General features: G+C 39.1%; 2 protein-coding genes across 2 annotated transcripts in view; both read right to left on the reverse strand.

Annotated features, from left to right (window-relative positions):
• Nucleotides 1-2,008: 2,008 nt before the first annotated feature.
• Nucleotides 2,009-14,210, reverse strand: opn8c (opsin 8, group member c). Its single transcript, XM_034698908.1, has 4 exons — nucleotides 13,909-14,210; nucleotides 9,758-10,051; nucleotides 8,063-8,394; nucleotides 2,009-4,651 (listed from the first exon to the last, which is right to left on the reverse strand). Exons 1-4 carry the CDS (start codon nucleotides 14,009-14,011, stop codon nucleotides 4,142-4,144), a joined length of 1,239 nt encoding a protein of 412 aa, XP_034554799.1. The 5' UTR covers nucleotides 14,012-14,210; the 3' UTR covers nucleotides 2,009-4,141.
• A 2,689-nt stretch (nucleotides 14,211-16,899) lies between these two features.
• The window catches only part of ppp2r5a (protein phosphatase 2, regulatory subunit B', alpha isoform), a 68,350-nt gene continuing 64,369 nt past the window's right edge, over nucleotides 16,900-20,880 (reverse strand). The window contains exon 14 of the mRNA XM_034699288.1: nucleotides 16,900-19,501. Coding sequence (XP_034555179.1) covers nucleotides 19,237-19,501 — 265 coding nt within the window. The 3' untranslated portion in view covers nucleotides 16,900-19,236. The remainder of the gene's footprint in view (nucleotides 19,502-20,880) is intronic.

Raw genomic sequence — 20,880 nt, forward strand, 5'->3', positions numbered from 1 at the left:
CTCTCAGTGGGGGCCCCAAAGCTGTGGAACAGCCTACCTTTCCAGGTTAGAGCTGCACAGTCTGGTGAACACTACTGAAAATCCATCTTTTCTCCTTGGAGTTCAGTCCAAGCTAAGCAAGAATCTTTGGCTTTTTATTTCCTAAATAGAGCTCTTACTATTCTTTTATTGTTTTTATTAGGGCCCGAGCACCGCTGGTGGCGAAGGCCCTATTGTAACCCTAAGGATTGTTCTTTCTTCCGCCACTTAAAACGCATTTTTGGACCCCTGAACGTGAATGAAAGCGCAGATATTTTTGCACACTCATCGGGTCTGGTGAAAATTGCAAGTTATTATAGGTCTCGCAAAAAAAATTTCAGTAGCGCCCCCTAGAGGTAAAAATAACACCCTAGGCATAGAGGGTTTTTTTAGCTACATGCATGAAAAGTACTACGCATATTCATGGTATCAGGACGCACAAAAAAGCCTCTTGCACCCATATTTGAAACTCAACAGGAAGAGCACCACCTAAATTGAACATGAAAAATGGGGGGTGCATACTTTTGCTAATTTCTCCTAGAGCTTTTCTCCGATTCAGTCCAAACTAGGCACATTCTATAGTAAACCCATTGATGATTAATACAAAGTAAAGGAATTCCGTTCAGACTGAATTGTGGGCGAGTCAGACTTTGGGGCAGGGCATAAAAAAATAACTCGGAAAATGGATTTTTGTGACTTTAAAATGCACGTAATCTCACTTCATCCAACACACTCATCAGTCCTGGGTAAAATTGCGACATTTTATGGGTGTCGCGAAAAAAGGTAAAAAAATTTGCTCACTAGCGCCCCCTACAGTTTTCAAAAAACCCTCCCTATAGAGGTTATTTTGAGCTACATGCTTGAAAATCAAAACGCAAATTCATGGCACCAGGACGCACAAAAAAGCCTCTTGCACCCATATCCCAAACTCAACAGGAAGAGTGCCACCTAGCTTTGAACATGAAAAATGGCATCCAAATAAGGGTGCATACTTTCGTTATCTTCTCCGAAGGCTTTTCTCTGATTCAGTCCAAGCCAAGGGCAACCTATAGTAGACACATTGACGATTAAAAACTGTTCAAAGAATTCCATTCAGACCAAAAATTGTGGGCGTGGCAGGCATTGAGGCAAGCATCAAACGCACATACAGCTTTGAATGTGAAGAATGACACCCAAATAAGGGTGCATACTTTTCAGAGCTCCTCCTAGAGTTTTTCTCCGATTCAGTCCAAACAAGGGACATTCTATAGCAGACATATTGACATTTCAAAATTTATGAAAGAAATTCTGTTCAGACAAAATTGTGGGCGTGGCAGAGTTTTAGGCGGTGCATCAAGCACACATACAGCTTTGAATGTGAAGAATGAAGCCCAAATAAGGGTGCATGCTTTTGATAGCTCATCCTAGGGTTTTTGTCTCCGATTCAGTTCAAACAAGGCACATTCTATAGCAGACATATTGACGATTAAATTATTGTTAAAGGAATTCTGTTCAGACTAAAATTGTGGGCGTGGCAGGCTTTCAGGTGGTGCATCAAGATACAAAGGAGAAACAAGCCCTGCAGAACTCATTTAAACAGTAGGGAAGGAGATCCAGCAGCAAAAATCTGTTGTGATGAGTCAAGCTGCACATCTGTAAAAAAAGGACAACACCATCCAGAAAAAAAATGTCTTTAATATATTTAAAATGCTCTTATTTGTATATCCTTTGAGTTCTTCTTAACATTGGTAATAAATGTCTGTTTTCTAAAAATCTGTCTGTTTCATATCATCTCTGACTGAAACATATTAATACATAAATATGAACACTATAAGGTTCACATCACTGCTATCCAAAGTAACACAAAGAACAACGCTCATTGTTACACGTTACATGTATTTCACACTCTATTGACCAGGACAGTAAAAACAACCTTCCAAACACTAACATCAAACCGCTGAAACATTTCTTCAAATAACTTTGCATTCAAATTAAAGCAAAAGTCTCAACATAAACCAAAACAATGTTTTTTTAAGACTTTCAAATGCCCAAATCTCCAAAAATCATCAGGCAGTGGCCAGACCAGGCGATGCTGACTTTCAGGCAGTGCATCAACGCACATACAGATTTCAATGTGAAAATGTAAAAATGATTAAAGGAATTCTGTTCAGACTAAAATTGTGGCCGTGTGAGTCTGTTGGTTATGTTGCTGTGTTGGCAAGCTAACATCAATGTTAGCAACTAAAATGACTCAACCATTGAGTCCAAGATGTTTGGTTTGTTAAAATTCTGATTATTGGCAAGTAGCTGCAGGTATTTTAGAGTTTGTGATCCCACTGCAGAAGAATCAAAGAAGACTCGAGACTCGACTCAGACTCAAGGTTTGGTGTCTGACTGATCACTGTGACTGTCGCTACCTGAGGAAGTGTCCGTGCTGCAAGACAACTTCTGTAACAGTGAAGCACCAGTTAGAAATGCTCTTCTGCACATCTGTGAGAATGCATTTCTGTCCTGTTCAAGTAAAGACGTTTGTGTGACTCAGTGGCTGCTGAACTGACATATTTGAACAGATGAATGGGCGTAACTCATGGGGCAATGGAGCAACAAATGAGGAGCGACATTCACATTGCGGGTGTAAATACCACATAGAAGAGAAAGTCTTGTCTGGAGGTCGTTGAGCGCCAACAGGGAGCTTACTCCCAAACTGGCATTGATTATCAGAGGCATGTATAGCAACGCATCATCAGACAATGATAGATGATGGTTGCAGTTAGGTTCCAAGATTGTACTAAAACAAATCTTCATCAAGGGAAAAAAACCCAAACAAAACAACAATCCATTAAGAACAACATTAATTTTGTCTGATTCCTTTCCCATTTTAGTATCTTAATTTAAAACTTTGATAAGCTCATAGTAGATAGCTTTGCCCAACTGTCATGCACATCTGTATGCTGATGACACTGCACTGTATTGTGTTGCTGATTCTATGCAACTTGCGGTCAGTAATCTACAAGACTCTTTTAACAACCTGCAAGATACTCTGGATGTCTTAAAGCTGGTTCTGAATGCTGACAAAATAAAAGTGATGATATCTCCAGAGCCAAATCAGTAGAGCACAATGATCTAAATATAGTCACAAAAACAGGATTAAAAAATGAAGGAGTCACAGAGTATAAATATCTAGGTATTTACATTGATGAAAACCTAAACTTTAATGTACATATTAATAATCTTGCAGACAGACTCAGACAAAAAAATCGGCTATTTCTATAGAAACAGATCTATTTTTCCAATGTTTGGTAGAAAGAGGGTTGTGAAGGCTGTTTTAATGTCAGTCTTGGATTATGGGGACGTAATCTACAGAAACGCACCATCCTCAACCCTCAAATACCTTGACTTCATTTATCACATGTTACGATTTATTTTACGATTTGTGACTCCTTTCACATACATCATTGCATCCTGTACAATAAGGTTGGCTGGCTCTCTCCATGAAAGAAGCAATATCCATTGGAATCTTTTATCCATAAAGCTGTTTTAGGAAAATTACTAACCTACCTCACTGAACTTCTTCATTACCCAGACCGTTTATATCAGACTCGCACCTCAAACCAGCTACTTTTGCATGTTCCTCAAGTTCAGTCAGAACCGGCAAAAACTGCATTTTGTTTCTCTGCTCCTGACTCCTGGAACAAGTTGCAGCAGTGTCTTGAAATAAATGCACTTTTAACTTTTGGACAATTCAGAATCTTAATTTTGAACCTTTCAACCCCGTTCTGCAACTATTTTAGGTTAACCTGTGTATATTAATTGTATCATTTCAACCACCGGCCCCTCCTATTGTAGTGCTTTTATAGTCAATCCCCTACACCTCCTTTTATTTGTATTATTTTATTTGATCTTTGAATTGTTTTTATAACCAAATAAAAAAGTATCCTATTTGATGACTTTAATACTCTTGATGAATTGTTGTTTGTTTGTGTTTGTTTTTTTAAATGTCACTGTAAATGACTCGATATCACTGTAAATGAGGGTTGCCCCTCGATCTCTCGAGTATAAATAAAGGTTGATTGAGATATACATAGAGCAATCATGCCCTCCTTTTGTATCCTGTGTTTCCCAGCAAAAAGCAGTCAGAAAGTCTTCATATAGAGACAGGTTGGGAGCCAGATTTACACTCCAGGAAGGTTACTACATTCTTTGAGGTGGACCCCCAGCAGAGATACACATGCCTGTCCTGGAAACGGTTGCTGCTGGTGTGCGTAGCTCTGCCTCTGCTCTTGCTCTTGTTCTTGCTGTGAGTTTTATCCTGAGACAGACAAAAACTGGTCTTTTTCACGCAGCGTCTCTCCTGGAGCTGGATGTGTATGGGATAAGGAGCTTGGTCGCCCGATGCCACCTGGATACCCACTCGATTTCCTCCCAGCCTTGGCCACAAAGTGATGAGCAGGCAGCGGAGCTCCTGCTGGAAAGTCTTGTTGAAGTAGAAGTAGATAAAGGGGTTGTAGACGTGGGAGCTTTTGGCGAAGAGCGCAGGGAAAACGAAGCCCTCAGGTGCCATGTACCAGTCCCCCTTGTGGAAAATGAAGAGGAAGGAGACAACAGCGTACGGGGCCCAGGCGATCACAAATCCCAGGCTGATGCAGAAAAACATCTGGAAGAGGAAGTGACAGATTACACAAGATTACCTCTAGACCAGAAGCACTTCATTCCTATGAGAAAAAGCACGAACGCAATGAATCATATCTTTTAACGTTCACTAGTAAGTGACAGATGACATAAGACTCATGTTCCCTTGGAGACTGTCCTTCTGAGAAATACTAAGATTGATTGATTGACTAATGAGCATGTGAAAAAAGACATTCAAAGCCAAGGTTTCCCATTACTTCCTTTTATGAAAATTACAAGAACATTGTTCACATGTCAAGTACTCAGAAGGACGCCTTTACAACCAGCATCAGATAAGAACACTTTGTGTTGCTTAATGGCGGCTTTATGAACCCTTTTAAACATTTATCAACCTTCATCCCTTCTTTTCCAAGTGTGGTATTTCTTTTCTTAAGATCTTCCAGGAGTATTCATAGAAAACATTCTCTCTGGTTCACCTTTTCCACACACATCATTGTATCTTGTATGAAAAGGTAGGCTTGTCTTCCTAACACAACAGAAGACTGAAACATTGGTATATCTTTCTTTATAAGGCCGTACTCCAGGAGCTGCTGTCTTATTTATGCTCTCTATTGACTCCTAAAGTTGTCATAAAAGTGCTTTTAATGTCTTTGCTCCCTCTTCTTGGTTTGAGCTTCAGGGTCGCCTGAAACTGGATTGTTTAATTCGATTGGAGGACTTTAAAACTAGGATAAAGGATCGTCTGAACAGCTTGTGCACATGTTTCAGAGCTTAACACTGCTAATTTATAAATCGATGTAATAGTTACTTGTCACTATACGTTTTGTCCTGTTCTATTCGTGAAACTTTTTATGCTGCTGTCTTGGCCAGGACTCCCTTGTAAAACAGACTTTGTATCTCAATGGGACTATTCCTGGTAAAAGAGAGGTTAAAAAAAAAAAAAAACATCTTCACCATTAATAAGCAATATACAATATGAAAAGAACACAATTAATGGAAGGGTGAAAAATAATAAAAAAGGTACATGTGAGGAGTTTACAGAAGATATGCTGTTCTAAAAAGGTGGTTTTGAGGCGGGATTTGAAATTTAAAAGAGATTCTGTGGTATGGAGTTCCAGAGATTAGAGGCTGCACAGCTGAAAGCTGGAGATCCCATGGTGGTTAGGTGAGCAGGACAGTGAGGAGCATGGAGGAAGAGGATCCGAGAGTGCGGGTAGGTGTGTATGTTTGAAGGAGATTAGAGAGGGATGGATGTGATAGATTATGGAGAGCTTTGAATGTGAGCAGAATGATCTTAAAGTCTATGCAGTATTTGACAGGCAGCCAGTGGAGTTGTTGTAGGACATTGTCACCCAGCTCTATTAAATACTTGCTTCTGATAGGAAGACAGAGAGCTGGATGAGGACAGAAATGTCACCATGAATGTTTCTGCACCTTGTCTAACATAACCTTCAGTTAAAAAAGTATAGAGTGAATTTGTCTCACAAGACTGATGAGAATCGGTTGCCATGCCCACCCTGACGGGTACACATTATCTCTTACGTAGACATGTGCAACTAGTCAATGTTTGGTCAAGTTTTGATATATGAGCTCAGTACTGGCTTTAAGACATGTTCAAAGCCGGACATCAACCTCCAATACAAAACTTAGTACAACAGAGTCTGCAGTTTGAAGTTTATAAATCTTATTGAGATCCTTTTTATGCTCAAGTGTTGATATTAGTTCTATTTTCTACCTCAAGGTCTCAAAGCTTTCTTCAGCTCTGTCTTGAATGCATTGTTTGCTTTTGTTTTTGTAAGGCCTGTATTGAGTATTGAAGCTCAAAGAAGGACAATCCACTCTATGTGAGCTCATTTTTAAAACCTCTTTGTACTGAAAGGCTGAGGTACCCTCAGATAATTAAATAAATACATAAATAGAATGAAGATGTACATGTCATTTTCTGCTGCCTTCATGGTCAGTACGTCTTAACCTTTGCTAGTAAATGAAGGACAGTTAGACAAAGCTCATAAAATCTAGTATTCAAAGGGAAAAATTAAGATTAGATAGACTCAGCCTTGTCTGGTGGTCAAAGTTCTGAGTGATGTGTAAAGTATGGCCAGTATGAAATGCTTTGCTGTCATATTCAGAGTATAACTCAGTAAACATAGTCTACAAGTCTTGATGGTGAAAATGCTCTACTTTCAGCTCACTTCCTAAAGCATGAACAGCGTAATCCTCTTTAATCACAAACAAATTCTGAAGTCAAAACATCACTTCATGTTTATTTTCAAGCTCTTTTAAGAATGTCATCTACAAAGTTGGAGAGTTCAATATACTATAAAGGTTTTCAGGTTCATGTTTTTGAGTTATCAAGTTTTTGAAAACTTTGGCGACAAACTCAAGGACTTCTGACCACAACGTAGCCGTTGGCCTAGTGCTCTAAGCATTCAAAGCTGTAGTCCTTGTCCTAGCAGTCACCCCTTGGCCTAGCAGTCACCCCTTGGCCTTGATGATGTGCCTTATGTCTTCCCCCAAGCTCTACTCCCTGCATTTCCTGTCTCTCTTCAGCAGTCCTATCCAATAAAGGTGAAAATGCCCCAATAATAGTAATAGTAATTAATAATAATAATAATAAATCCTGGGTGTAAATTGATCTAATATTCAGCTTAGAATATTTTTTAAGCCTCCCTCTCAAGATATTTAAAATACATTTTTGGATAAAACCAAAAAGGAAACATATAACATATTTTTTTACTTATCTAACCACATATATCTATTTTTTATGTGTTTTTTGGTTAATAATTCAAAAATATCATTAAATATCACAGAATTTTTATTTTTAGGAAATATTCCTCAACAAACTAAACTCATTTTTATTATTTATTTTTGTACTTTTATCTTTATCTAGATTTATATTTAACATTTATATTTATATTTAGCATTTGGATTTAACAATGATTTTAACTTAATATATTTCTCACAACAAAATGAAATGTGAAGAAGATCACAAATATTCCTCTAAATGTGATAAAAAAGTGTCTTAAAAAATTCACTCTATATTTTTATGACGTTTGGAGCTAAATGTGGAGAAATCTTGCTGTTATTTTCAGTGTGCACATCTTTACAAACGGCGCCCCATACAAGTGTACAGTAAAAAGTTTCAGCAAAGTGAAGTCAAGGTAAAATCCTCATCATTGTGTCTTACCCTAAAGGTTTCATGACTTTCTGCTCTAAGCCAAGAAGTAGTGTTGTGAAAACCCTTTCTAAAAGGAACGGACAGATTTTGCTTTAATGCTTCAAAAAATCAATTTCAGGAATCAAATATAAAGTAAGTTGAATATCGGAGCAATAAAGTCCAAGTCAAGGTTTCAGTGATGTTGTTATTCAATCAGAAGAATTAAGAAGGTCCCTGCCCTCGGCTCTGAAATAGTCCCACTCATAACCCTTCATTTACCATAGAGAGACGTTTCTCTGTGCTCCGCAGGTTGTTGCGGATGCCTCTCGACGACAGTGAGTAGCTAAAGCGGGACACTTTGTAGAGGATCTGGCACTGGGACACCACAATGAAGAGCACGGGGAACAGTGTGAAGCAGACGAAGGAGCAGATGACGTAGAAGGCATCCTTGGCGGAGGTGTGATAGCCCCTCCAGGCGATGGTGCAGGATAGTCCATAAGGCTCCGGGACGTATTCGCCCCAGCCAAACAGAGGAAAGCTGGACCAAATAGCAGCCACGAGCCAGATTGAACAGCAGGCTATCCGGAGATCAGTCCCTTCCAGCCACCCAGCTGAAAGAGAGGAAATATGACTGGGTTAGTTCACAGTTAGAAATGTTCACTCATTCAATCCTATCAAAGCGGCAACCTCCGGTCTCAAACTATGAAGCCCATGTGGAAGCGTTATAAACTGCAATTCATTGAAAATCCTCTTGAGGCTGGCTGCAGAAACACCGGAAACCACATAGACACCAATTCAAAAAAGATGATCTTTGCAGCATTAATAAACATGTTTACAGCCTGGTTCAAAAAAACGGCTTGGCTCTACGTAGCTAATCTCTCTACCAGCACACACTGTATGGGGGGGTGAATTTTTTTCTAACACAACGATTCAGAAGATTTTAGGATTACAAGTTTTTGCCCAGATAAGGACATGACTGACTTGACTCCCGAACGGGAACACATAGCTGTTGGCTAGGAGGCTCAAACTCCATCTCTTTATGTCACACTATGCCTGGTTGAGTTCCGCATTTCCAATATGGCTGCCGCCGTCGATTGGCTTTAAAACAGCATTCAGGAACAGATGGGTGACGTCACAGATACTACGTCCATTATTTTTAGTCTATGATCCTATCCTATAATTTTAAGAAGCACTTCAGATTCATAATGTGGATACAGATGACAAGTACGATTATATAGTGTTGTGGTAATGAATCTCTCACCTCAACAGCTCAGACATATCGTTAACAAATGTTTTAAGAATCTCTCAATGCCACAGCTTTCTATGTTCTATTGTCAGGAAGTGTACCATGGGAAGTGTATTATTATGAATATAAAAGAAAAGTCTATGAAAAGAGAAGCCAAATGATTACACTGTACTACCCTCGCAGTTACTATTTCACCTGAGGTGCACAAGTCCTGTCAACATCCATCTCTATCTGTCATGAGAAAACATACAGTGTAAGACACGTTTGTCACACAGCCATTAAAGCTTTTACACGACTATCATGCTCTCCCATCATCTTCCGTGCAAGATATTTTAGAATCAGGTAATGAAGCACGAAGCAACTTTGCAGACCTATGTCAACATCTTGACAGAAAAATGAAAAGAGTGGGACGTCTGCTTACAAGAACCGTCAAATGTATTCCGGCTGTCCATTTTGACAAGCAACATAAATGTTAGTACATGGGTACACTTAATTATTTCCTGTCTCTTGATCCTGACGGATCTTTTAATGAGCAGAAGAGGCTTTATGATTGAATATACTGAAAAGGATAGGCAACCCTTAAGTAATATGTCAGCTATTGAGCGGTCAGACTAATATTTATTCACTTCTTATGTCTCTTGAAAAAATTAATATGTCCTTAGTAGTGAAAGCCTTGTCCTTCATGCCTCTAAACTTGTGTGTCTCTACAAAGAAAGCCTGGCCCTCACCATGAAACAAGCTGTAGCAAGTCTTCAGGTAGCGGATGATGCTGATGGCGGTGATGGTGAACATGCCACACAGGCCGAAAATGAAGCAGCCAAGGCCGTAGTAAACACACGTGATGTGTTCTCCGAGCCATGCATGGTGGAAGGAGGAGAGGATGGAGAGCGGGTAGAAGCAGATGCAGCAGAAGAAATCTACCACAGCCAGGTTGACGCACAGCAGCTCTGAGCCTACCATCTTCTTCCTCCTGCGGTAGCAGATCACCAGAACCAGCCCATTGCCTAGAACAGAGAGCAGAACTGCACAAAGAGGCAGAGTGAAATAGTGTAGGAGCCATGAAGGATTCAAGTTTTTATTGTATCTTATTTTGAGGTTTAGGGTAGTTTATTGTTTGTATATTTTTTGTGGTGTTGTTTTTTGTTGTTTGTTTATGATATGGCTTATTGTGGGATCAGTTAATTAGGTTATTTACAGATCATGTGTTAAGGGTGGGGATATTCAGTTCATATAGGCCACCTGTTTTCATTTGTTATGAGGTAGAAAGAGGGGGTGAGCTGGGTCTCCATACTTTTTGTTGACCGCTTAGTTTTCACTTATTATAGCTTATTTTCACTATTTTCTTTTGTGCACTTTGTCATAAATTGATTATCCTTTTTCGTTAATTAAAGGTTAAACTTACTTTTTTGTACATCAGTGATTTTTGCTTTTAGCACGTCCAACACTTTACTAGGCCCAACGTCAGCCTCTAAGCGGCGTTTGGCTCTTCCTAGTCACTACAAATAGTATAAATAGTTTTTCACGACTGAAAGACAACATGCAATGTGGAGACTATTAGAAATGATAGTCCAGACACACATTGAGTAATATTTTCATTCTGAACAGCACATTTATGCATTATTCCATGTAAGGTTGTAATTCTTATGTAAGAATTACAACCACATCCTCTTAATAATATTGTTAGCTGAGAATGTGCTGAGTGCTAAAATAAACTGAAAATAATATATGATACTGGAGAGAGTTTTGACATAGTCAATTCTGTTAAAACTGCATAACTCACACACTCTGCTAAACAGCTTCTGGTTAAGATGACAGTCCTCCCAGTTCTTGATTACAGTGACATAGCCTACAGGTCTGCTTCCAACACTCTCCTTCACAAACTGGATGTGATTTGCCACGCTGCTATCCGTTTTGTCACTATAGAGCCCCATTCACCACTCACCACTGTCACCTGTACTCTCAGCTGAACTGGCCCTCACTCCACTCTTGCAGACAAACACACTGGTTTCTAGTCATTTACAAATCCCTCACTGGTAAAACCCTGTTATATCTACAGTCACTAATCAAACTTCACAGCACAAACCGTAGCCTGCGCTCAAGTAACCTTATCAAACTCATCACACCCAAAGCCCAGACCTCCTTTGGACGCACCTCCTTCCAGTTTTCAGCTGCAAATGACTGGAATCACCTGCAACAATCCCGAAAGCTGACCTCTGTCATTCCACTCGCCACTTACCCCATAACTCAACATCACTGTACTTGCTTTTAAGTTGCTTATAAGTTGTTCACTGCTGTTGTATTTTTGTATTGTATTGTTCTGTCTCTAGGTCTCTCTGTATGTCCTCTCTGTTTTTTTGTTTTGTTTTTTTAATATTGTCATGCCACCTGTGTTGCCTTCTCGCCCAGGTCGTTATTGCAAATGAGAATTGGTTCTCAATTAACTCACCTGGTTAAATAAATAAATAATTCATGACCGATCAGCTAACAATAGACAAATATGTAGTCAACCACTCCTTAGCTAACATTTCCATTTGCTAGGTTCACAATAAGCTAACCTAAAGGGACACCAAACACACAACATGTTTCATGTCGAGACCTGACAGCAGAACTAGTGTGGGCGAGTTGGTCCGAGCCTGGCCCTCTCCAAAAGAGGAACTATTACTGACTGACTCATTCTGTATTATAAAAAGAAGCCCATTTCATCTGTTTATCGTCACACTCTGCAGAACTGCAGAGCACTCTGTATGACTGTCTGAGCCCCAGGAGACCATGACAACACTAAGTAGCTCGTTCAGTGACAGACTTCTTCACCCACGGTGTCTCACGGAGAGATATCGCAGGTCTTTCTCTACAACCATATATATTTATATATATATATATATATATATGACTCTACAACCATATATATATATATATATATATATATATATATATATATATATATATATATTGTAAGATATGCTTATTTTTAATAATTAATATTTTATAGGCTCTTCTTTGCTTTATACTCTTTTGCACTGTCTACTTTGCTGCTGTGAAACTTAAATTTCTCCGTATGTAGGAGGAATAAAAGACTATCTTATCTTATCTTATCTTATCTTATCTTGTGTTTAGTGTTTCAACCAACTACATTTCTACAACACTAACAATCACAACAATATACAATCACCATACCAACTTAAAGGCTTATAATATCAATCAAGCTATATTTATACAGCATCTTTTATCCAAATTAAATGCATTTCAAAGTGCTTTACATCGATTTGAAAACAAAAAACTTTTTTTCTGCTGGGTTTGGAGAAAAGGTCATAATACCAGTCGGCACTCATCTGTAAGTGAAGTAATTTGAGACTATTGCGACATCTCTGCGTTTTCCAATGCCTTTGTATCAAGCAATGTTATTATTCCCCTCGTTCCTGTTATCACGGACCAATCAGAGCTCCTCCCTGACCCTCTGTCGCCCTGATTGGCTGGGAAGCCACTTCTTTCTCATAGAACGTGCACAACGATATTTTGTGGGTGGGGTTATGGGAGCAGAGAGGGGAGGGGTAGTGTTGACATTAGAAATCTCTCTCAGAACTGATGTTTATATCAAGACTACCAACAGCGATTAAGATGAATAAAAGCACTGGAAATAGCAATAAAATAGAGCAGTTAAATAATAAAGATTAAGAGTTATGGAGAAATAGAACAGTGACACAATATTAGAATAAATATGAAATATTAAAGTAATAAAACCACACAACCCTACATAAAAGCCAGTCTAAACATATATATATTGTATCTCCAGCTCATCCTGCAGGCTGACCCCTATATCACTGTTCTCAGCTTCTTCACTTAAAGGGGGAAACATTTTTTTGGGTGGATTAAGCTTCATGACTATAGCTGCTTTAATAACAGTCAGAATCAATGACGTATGATTACAAAGAATAGTTATTCTGTACTTGACACAAAAAGTGTCCACGCTGCTTATTTTCCTTTTCAGAAAAGATGCAAAACAAAATCTGTCTTCAGGTTTGACTACAGCAGAAAAAAATGTCACTGTTATCTGACACTGCAGACATCACATCAGTCATGTGAGGTAGAGACTTCTCTGTCGCATACAGCACCCCAATGCAAGACTTAACTCAGATATACCTCCTTTCATTTCAGGAGCATTCTGACATTTAGAGGACTCAGAAATCTGAGGCAAAAAACCCCAATATATCAACAATCCACCAAAAGCAGCGGTGCTATGCTTTCTAGAAGTATTGAGGTATCTGTTCAAACAGATGTATGACATACAGACTCATTTAATCAGTCTTTACAAAGTTAGCTGCAGGGTGAATTTTGGGGGGATTTGTTGAGTACTACCTAAACCATCACAATGTAGAAGCATGTTAATAAAAATGCCCATCTGCAATCCAGACCAACAGATGGTGGTTTGAGTGCTGCATGGCAGAAGAAGCTCATATGAATGAACAGAGAAAATGCATGAAACAAGTCTTCATCACACTCTGTCACTTTTTGATTTGATCTGTTTTCCTCCTTTTTCTCAGTGGGAGACAATGGGACAAAAGTAATGACTTTATTTTACCTGTAAATCCAACTTTTCTGAGAACACCAGTTAAAATGTGACAATGTGCTCTTTCTAATTCACTGCTTCACATGAGATGTATTGTATCTAAACATATTCCCCATATTAGGAACAGAATAATTAACCAGAATATTCTAATCGTAACAAAATAAAGCTTTATTGTTTATTTTGAGCATAAAAAATAAAACTTTAAACTCAAAGTAACGTTGTTCTCTGTTTTATTTGCACGCCAAGCACAGATCCCTCAATGTCAACATGTAACATATATAAACCAGGAGCGTGTCAGAATGTGAAAGCACGTACCGACGGAGAGGATGGCGAGCCCGACGCATATGTCAGCAGTTGGGGTCAGTTTGGAGGTGAAGGCAGAGACGGTCCGGTTGTCCTCAGAGGAGATTAAAGTCATTGGTCGGAGCTGGTTCTGGAAGTGTTGGCGGAGCAAAATCTGGACTTTTCTCTGAAAGCGACGTGAGCGCTTGAAGGCTGACTTTTTATGCAGGTGGATGCGTCACCATGGTAACTCAGAGCACAAGACACGCCGATGGAGCAGCCCAGGGGCGCGTGCGAAGTGTTCAAGAAGCTCCGAGGACAAATGTCTCTGCTCCTGGATGGAGTATGGAGGCCCAGAGGGGACATAGGTCGAGGTAAGAGCTGAGGTTGGACACAGGATGTAATTGGCTACTGAAGAAATAAAGAGTTAGAGGACATTCTTTGCCTTTATGTTCCAACATTATTAGAAGTAAGACTCCTGTAGGCCTACATATTGTAGGATGGCTTGGGCTTTGGAGGATCCCTATTTAGACTGGTAAAGTTGATGTTAAAAAGTGTGTTAGCTATGATGGCCCTGAAATGCAAATCACAGCGACAAATCAGAAAACACTGTTCTGAATTGCTGTAGTGTTTTCTGATTTTTCTTTGTGATTTGCACTTCAGGGGCAAAGGGGTTGTGAGTCTTAGCAAATTGGTCGTGAGCATTGTGTCCTTCCATCTTTCAGGACTATCAAAGCTATCAACTATCAGCAGTTCTTAAAGGTGACATATCATGCAAAATTGACTTTTTAATGGTTCTCTACCTGAAATATGTGTCCCTGGCATGTCTACAAACCCCCCGAGAATGAAAAAAATCCATTCTGCCCCTGTTTTGATTTCTACACCTTTCTGTAAATGTGTCTAAAACGAGCCGTTTCAGACTTCCGTGTTTTTGTTACGTAACACCAATATCCGGTCCATGACGCAAGTCAGAGCTCGGAGCTTGTTCAGCCCATAGACTGTATAAAATAATACTGAATCCCTCCTCCGTTTTTCATTACCTGCACACGTGTGGTAACAAGGAGCTTAGGAGGGAGGCATGCTAGTTGTAGGCTGTCTTAATAAACACAAAGGTCGGTTTTACTCCCCACGTCTGCAGATTTGAAGATCTAGTGGATGATTTTTATTTATCATGCATAAGTGCTAGCGCTAGTTAGCATAGCTACATAGCTACATGTCGTAGCTGTAGCTGTGTACCAAGACACACGTCTACATACTGACAAATAAAACAACAAGAAACACAGAATCTGTGACCAATCCTTCAGAAAAGGTCCCGCTGCCTTTCTGGCAGAGGTCGGTTTGACTCCCCACGTCTGCAGATTTGAAGATCTAGTGGATGATTTTTATTTATCATGGATAAGTGCTAGCGCTAGTTAGCATAGCCACATAGCTACATGTTCGTAGTTGTGTACCAAGACACACGTCGACATACTGATAAATAAAACAACAAGAAACACTAAATCTGTGACCAATCCTTCAGAAAGGTCCTGCTACAGGCGCCTCTCCGTCAGGATCAGATTCTGGATCAGATTCAGAGGGTTGAAGTAACGTGATCTCTGAGCAGCCGTGTATATTCAGCCAACATGTAAACATTAGATCAACGTGCTGCACAGCCGAGGGCACATCCAGGAGGGGGCGTGGTCAGAGAGAAAACAGAGTGTTCTGAGGTGGACTGAAGAAGAGGGTTTTTCAGGCAGACCAAAATCTGATTTCAAAGTGTTTTTTGAGCAATACACTTTAAAGACATGTTTTGGGGACCTCTTAGACCAATATATATTGATGAAAAAAGCATGATATGTCACCTTTAACTTCTGTATGGGAAGCTGGCAGGGTGGTGATAACAGATAGTAATAGAAAGAGATACACATCTACATATAAACTGCACATTGCTGGAGAAAATGGAAACCTTTCTCTTTGGAAGCCCAGACAGTTTTACATGTGTGACTTATATTTATGATATTTGTTCATGTGACTCCCTGGGTTTGCTTTTTTACTTAACCCTCCTGTCATGTTGTGGGTCAAATTGACCCATTTAAAAAAAAAATTATTTTTGCCTTTTTTGCCTTTATTTGATAGGACAGCTGAAGAGAGACAGGAAATGTGGAGAGTAGAGAGCGGTGGAAGACATGCAGGAAATGGTTGACCGGCTGGGAATCAAACCGGCGACCCCTGCGACGAGGACTGTAGCCTCTGTGTGTGGGGCGCTTAGACAGCTAGGCCACCAGCGCCCCAAATTGACCCATTTTAATTTAAAAAAAAAAATGTATTTTTTCACTATGAAACTTCTTCTGCTTGGCTTAATTAGCGTGAACAACATATAAAATAGAATGAAAATGGTTCATTTCATACATATACAACCCCCGCATGCATATAGATACTGTCCGTGGGTCAATTTGACCCTGCAGACAAAGTGGAGGCTAAAAGGGGTCAGAAGTGTCAAATACTAAATGTTTCTTTGCAACTGTGTTACACATTTCACCCCAATCACTTTCAAATGTACATAAAAAAAGTTTTAACATGAATTTTCATAAAAAAACGAGTGAGTTATCCTCATTGAACCATGATCTGTTTTTTTGCACTATATATTGATTTAAATGGTTAGTAAAGGAGTTAAAAAATGCAATTTAAAAAATGTTTATTGGGATTTTTTGGGGTTCTGACACTTTTGAATTGTTATATGTGCCCTGGGTCAAGTTGACCCAGGAACATTATTGTTGTCCCTAACAGGAGGGTTAAATGCATGGAAGGTCAAAACCTTATTGAAAATATCGAACTAAATATTATATAAACATACACTAATAATAAGCTATTCAAAGAATTGCAGTTGACTTGTGCAGCACAGAAATTCATTTACTTCTATAGAACCCCAGCAGCTTCATACTGACAACAAAGATACATTTTCCTACACCATCTATTGGCCACTGTGATGTACTGCAGCTCAACACACACCAGTGACTGGAAAAGAAAACACACTGGTTCCTCTGCTCTGAGTAGAAAGATAAAGTTGACTTTATTTGATGGTGAAACCTAAATAAGATCTGCGATTATAAAACAGGTTCCCCTGCGCAGTCACAGAGGTTGGAATGCTGTACAGACAGTAAAGGCATCAGAAGAGACTGGACCTATAAAAAAAAAAAAACCTCAAACAGTGACAGAGCACACACTCAGCATCAGAGGGAACACCTTTCAAATTTTAAATAGTCCTTCCTATGATCTATGGCAGTAAGATTAAGTTCATGAACACATTTATTAATCCCCAACGTCAGAAATTGGAAAATAAAAGCGGATGTGAGGTCGTTATAAAGCCGGGAGATGCGTTTTGGATATAAAAACTCAAACACCAAATCAAACGTCTTGTCTGCTGAAATACTGGAGAAGTGGTGTGTCATCATTTGCTTTCCAGCTCTAATGGGGAACCTTTTATGTTCCTAAGCACTGACTGCACTCGTTAGACCACAGACACATTAAACTGTACATTATTCTTGAACTGAGTGGCATTTCCCTTTAAGTAGCCCCAATACTAACATATACACATAAACACACTCAACAAATATACACTGAAGCGCATCCTTTATCAAACATGAGCCATCTGTAAAATAGAACATATTTGCCCTCTCAATACTGTGGAAAAATATACTACTATCTGTCCTCTATGTTTAACCCCTTAAATCCACGGCTTTTAATAAAATAGTTTTTAGAAATACTTTTCTAATGTGTCTCTCTGATGGGGGAGAAAATTGATATTACTCTCACGACTAGGGTAAAAGAATTAAGCTACAGCCAGTAGCTGGTTAGATAGTCTCAAACTTATTTTCTGTTTGTTTAATCAACAAAATTAGCTACTCAAGAGATACCTCGCTGGTTAACCCTTTGAGAAACTAGAAATTGTTGTTTTTACACTTCAGTTATTGTACAGATTTATTAACAATATATATGGAAATTCATTTGATGACTTTTTGAGGTGATATTTAGTGGATTTAAATTCATTAACCAGGACTCAGACAAGAAAACAGCACTGCTTTAGAGCTTCGCACATGGCTGTGTTGATGTTTGATATTTTAGTGACTATTGAGACGATAAAAGATCCAGGAGGTCTATTAATCATAACATGTTAATGCATCTAAAAGCTTAACAAACACAAAAAAACACTTAGAATGTTTGTAAAACTCAAATACATGATTCTACCGTTCTGGAAAGTGTTTTTGTAAATCTTTGTTCACTAAAAATGGAAACAGAAGAATAGTTATCTTGTGTCAAAACAACGGAACAGAAATGTGTTTGCTTGTATATGATTGACCAAGACGTGCCTGAATTTAGAAGATAAACCTGGTTCTGGTTCTAACGATTGTTTGAGTGTGGCTTGAACAGTTTCAGGCTGAGTGTTTCTGACACCAGTCTTGTTGCTAGCTATGCTAACCAGCTGCGGCTGTGGCTTCATATTTGTCCCCTCGTCCAACGAGTCTATGTCTCCAAATGTCAAACCGTTCCTTTAATTCCAGTCAGCTGAAAACATTTCAGTCTTTCTGGGTACTTTAGTGTAGATAATCTCATAACCGCAGGTGTTGGATTATAATTATTATCTCCACTCAGATACAAAAATATTCACCAACACCTGAAACAAAAAAAATGTATATTTACTGTAATTGTGAATAGTTTCCAAGTCCCGACTAGAGTCACTTACAGGGATATCACTCTCCATCAGGGATTGTATTCTTTAGGATCTTTCTTTATTTGGCCAAGCGTCTGTCATCCTCTACATGTCACTGTCCTCTCTCTGTTTCCTGTTAACAGCCCTTTACTACACATTAATGGACACTAAAAGTCTAATCATGGATCTGGTCCCGTCTGCCCCGAATACTCCCAAAGTCTGTGTTTACCTTCTTCTTTAAGGTTCGCACACGAGTGTTGGCAGCAACAAGGAAAAAAGCACATTAAAAATAGACATCTTTAAATAGCTAATCAGCTTGTCTAAGTGCAGCACAATCGGAAACATTGAATTCAAGTCATTACTCCTCCCCTCGCATGTACATTACAACGAATATAGCAAAAACAAATCATTTTCATTTAAGAAACTAAATGTGAAGGGATACATCGTTGATCAAACATTTTACTGCAGCCACACTGTAACATCAAAAATAGTCTTAAGTTGAAATATAGATTTTTTTTTTCTTTTTGCCAAAGAAATGCTGGCGCTCTAGGTCATTCTAAATAGATTTATATACTGCTGAGGTGTAATTTGTGTCTTTCTGTCTCTGTTAATCATCTCCTGACAGTCCTGAACGAGGTGTGAAAACCAAAAGGGATTGAAATTGGTGTCCGCTGTCATTTGGCACAGGGGTCGCTTTCACTGGCATCAGGATCTTTGTCATCCATGGCAACCTCAGCCGCGCTAACACTCTTGTCCTGGTTCTCATGATCATCATTACCGCTGTCGTTGTTGTTGCTGTTGTTGTTGTTGCTATTGTTGTTGTTGTTCTGGACACTCAGGAGCTTGTGGCTGTTGTTCTGGACCAGACCGCTGTTGTTGAGCCTCAGCTCCTCCAGCTTCTTCCAGAGCTCGTCCCTCTCTTGCTCCTTTTTCTTTTCCCTGGAAGGATAACATTTGATGAGTTGTGAACACGTTTTAAATGATAATATACCAGGAGAAACAAAATATTAACAGAAAACAACAATAACTTTGTCCTAAATTAACAGTACAAGTGGCAGAATTTCCCTCAGATATGAAGACTGCAGGTCTGCGGTAGTCCGAAAGTATGAATAGATTTGAATGACTTTATGGGAAACCTATATGAGCATAACACTAACTTTCAAATAGAAGTAAAATCACGTTCAAACCTTATGAAACAACAACTAACAAGGTGGGGAAATAGAGCAGAAGAATGAGAGATATGCCCAAAGACTTAATCTAGAGACATCACATCCAGAAACCAAAGTCTGTGAACGCCACTTGTTGCTGCATCCACAAATGCAGGTTCAAACTGTACTACTCAAACAGGAAACCTTATAGAAACATGATCCAGAAACCAGAGACTGTTCTGGGCCCAAAGCCAATTTAAGATGGACTGAGGGGAAGCGGAAAACTTTCAGAAATTAACACTCCTTTTGGAATTCATGGACGCTGCATCCTCCAATCAAAGGACGAAAGGGACCAACTAGCTTGTTATATAAAGATTGATTGATTGAACTGGCTTGTTATCAGAGCATAGTTCAAAAGCCAGCATCAATGGCTAGTTCACACATCTGGGGAGTCACTGTCAATGCTGAACAGTAGTTATAGGTTTTGGAGCCATCCACACGTTGCCTTTTTAAGAGAAGAGCTTGCATGTTCCAGCAAGGCAATGCCAAACTGCATTCTGCATGTATTCTGCAACAGCGTGACTCTGTAATAGAAGAGTCCAGGGCTCACGTTTATAGAAGAGTGCATAGAATCCCTACTAAAAGTATAGGTACTCCGAATTCCTGGGAATGGCGTCCGCCCCCCAAAAATTCTGATTTTTAAAACCGTTTGCACGCAAACTTTACGAAATGTTCCATTTATAAATCACAAGACACCTTGAGATATGCGCATGTAGTTCAGCCTCGTATTCCTCCCTCTTCACGCTGACATTCAACCATATACGTTCAATGCAAAGCACTTCACAACGTGTTCCAAATTATTACGCAAGTTGCATTTTGTGAATATTTTAAAAAACTATGTTAACAGTCATTTTCAAATTTGTTAGGAAGTCAGATAGTGAATATATTTCTTCAACTGTGTGGTTAAAATGATGCTTTTCGACTGTATTTTTAAATAAATGCAGAATCTGCAGAAATGAGTAAGGGTGAGTATTGCCAAGAACCTCAAAATACGATACGCATCACAATGCTTGGGTTACAATACGATATATCACGCTATAACAATATTGTGATATATTGCGATATTCTACACACTAAACTAAGAAAAAAAAGGGATGGTGTATATGTAAA

Source organism: Notolabrus celidotus, chromosome 13 (assembly GCF_009762535.1).
Source record: "Notolabrus celidotus isolate fNotCel1 chromosome 13, fNotCel1.pri, whole genome shotgun sequence".
Taxonomy (NCBI): Eukaryota; Metazoa; Chordata; class Actinopteri; order Labriformes; family Labridae; genus Notolabrus; species Notolabrus celidotus.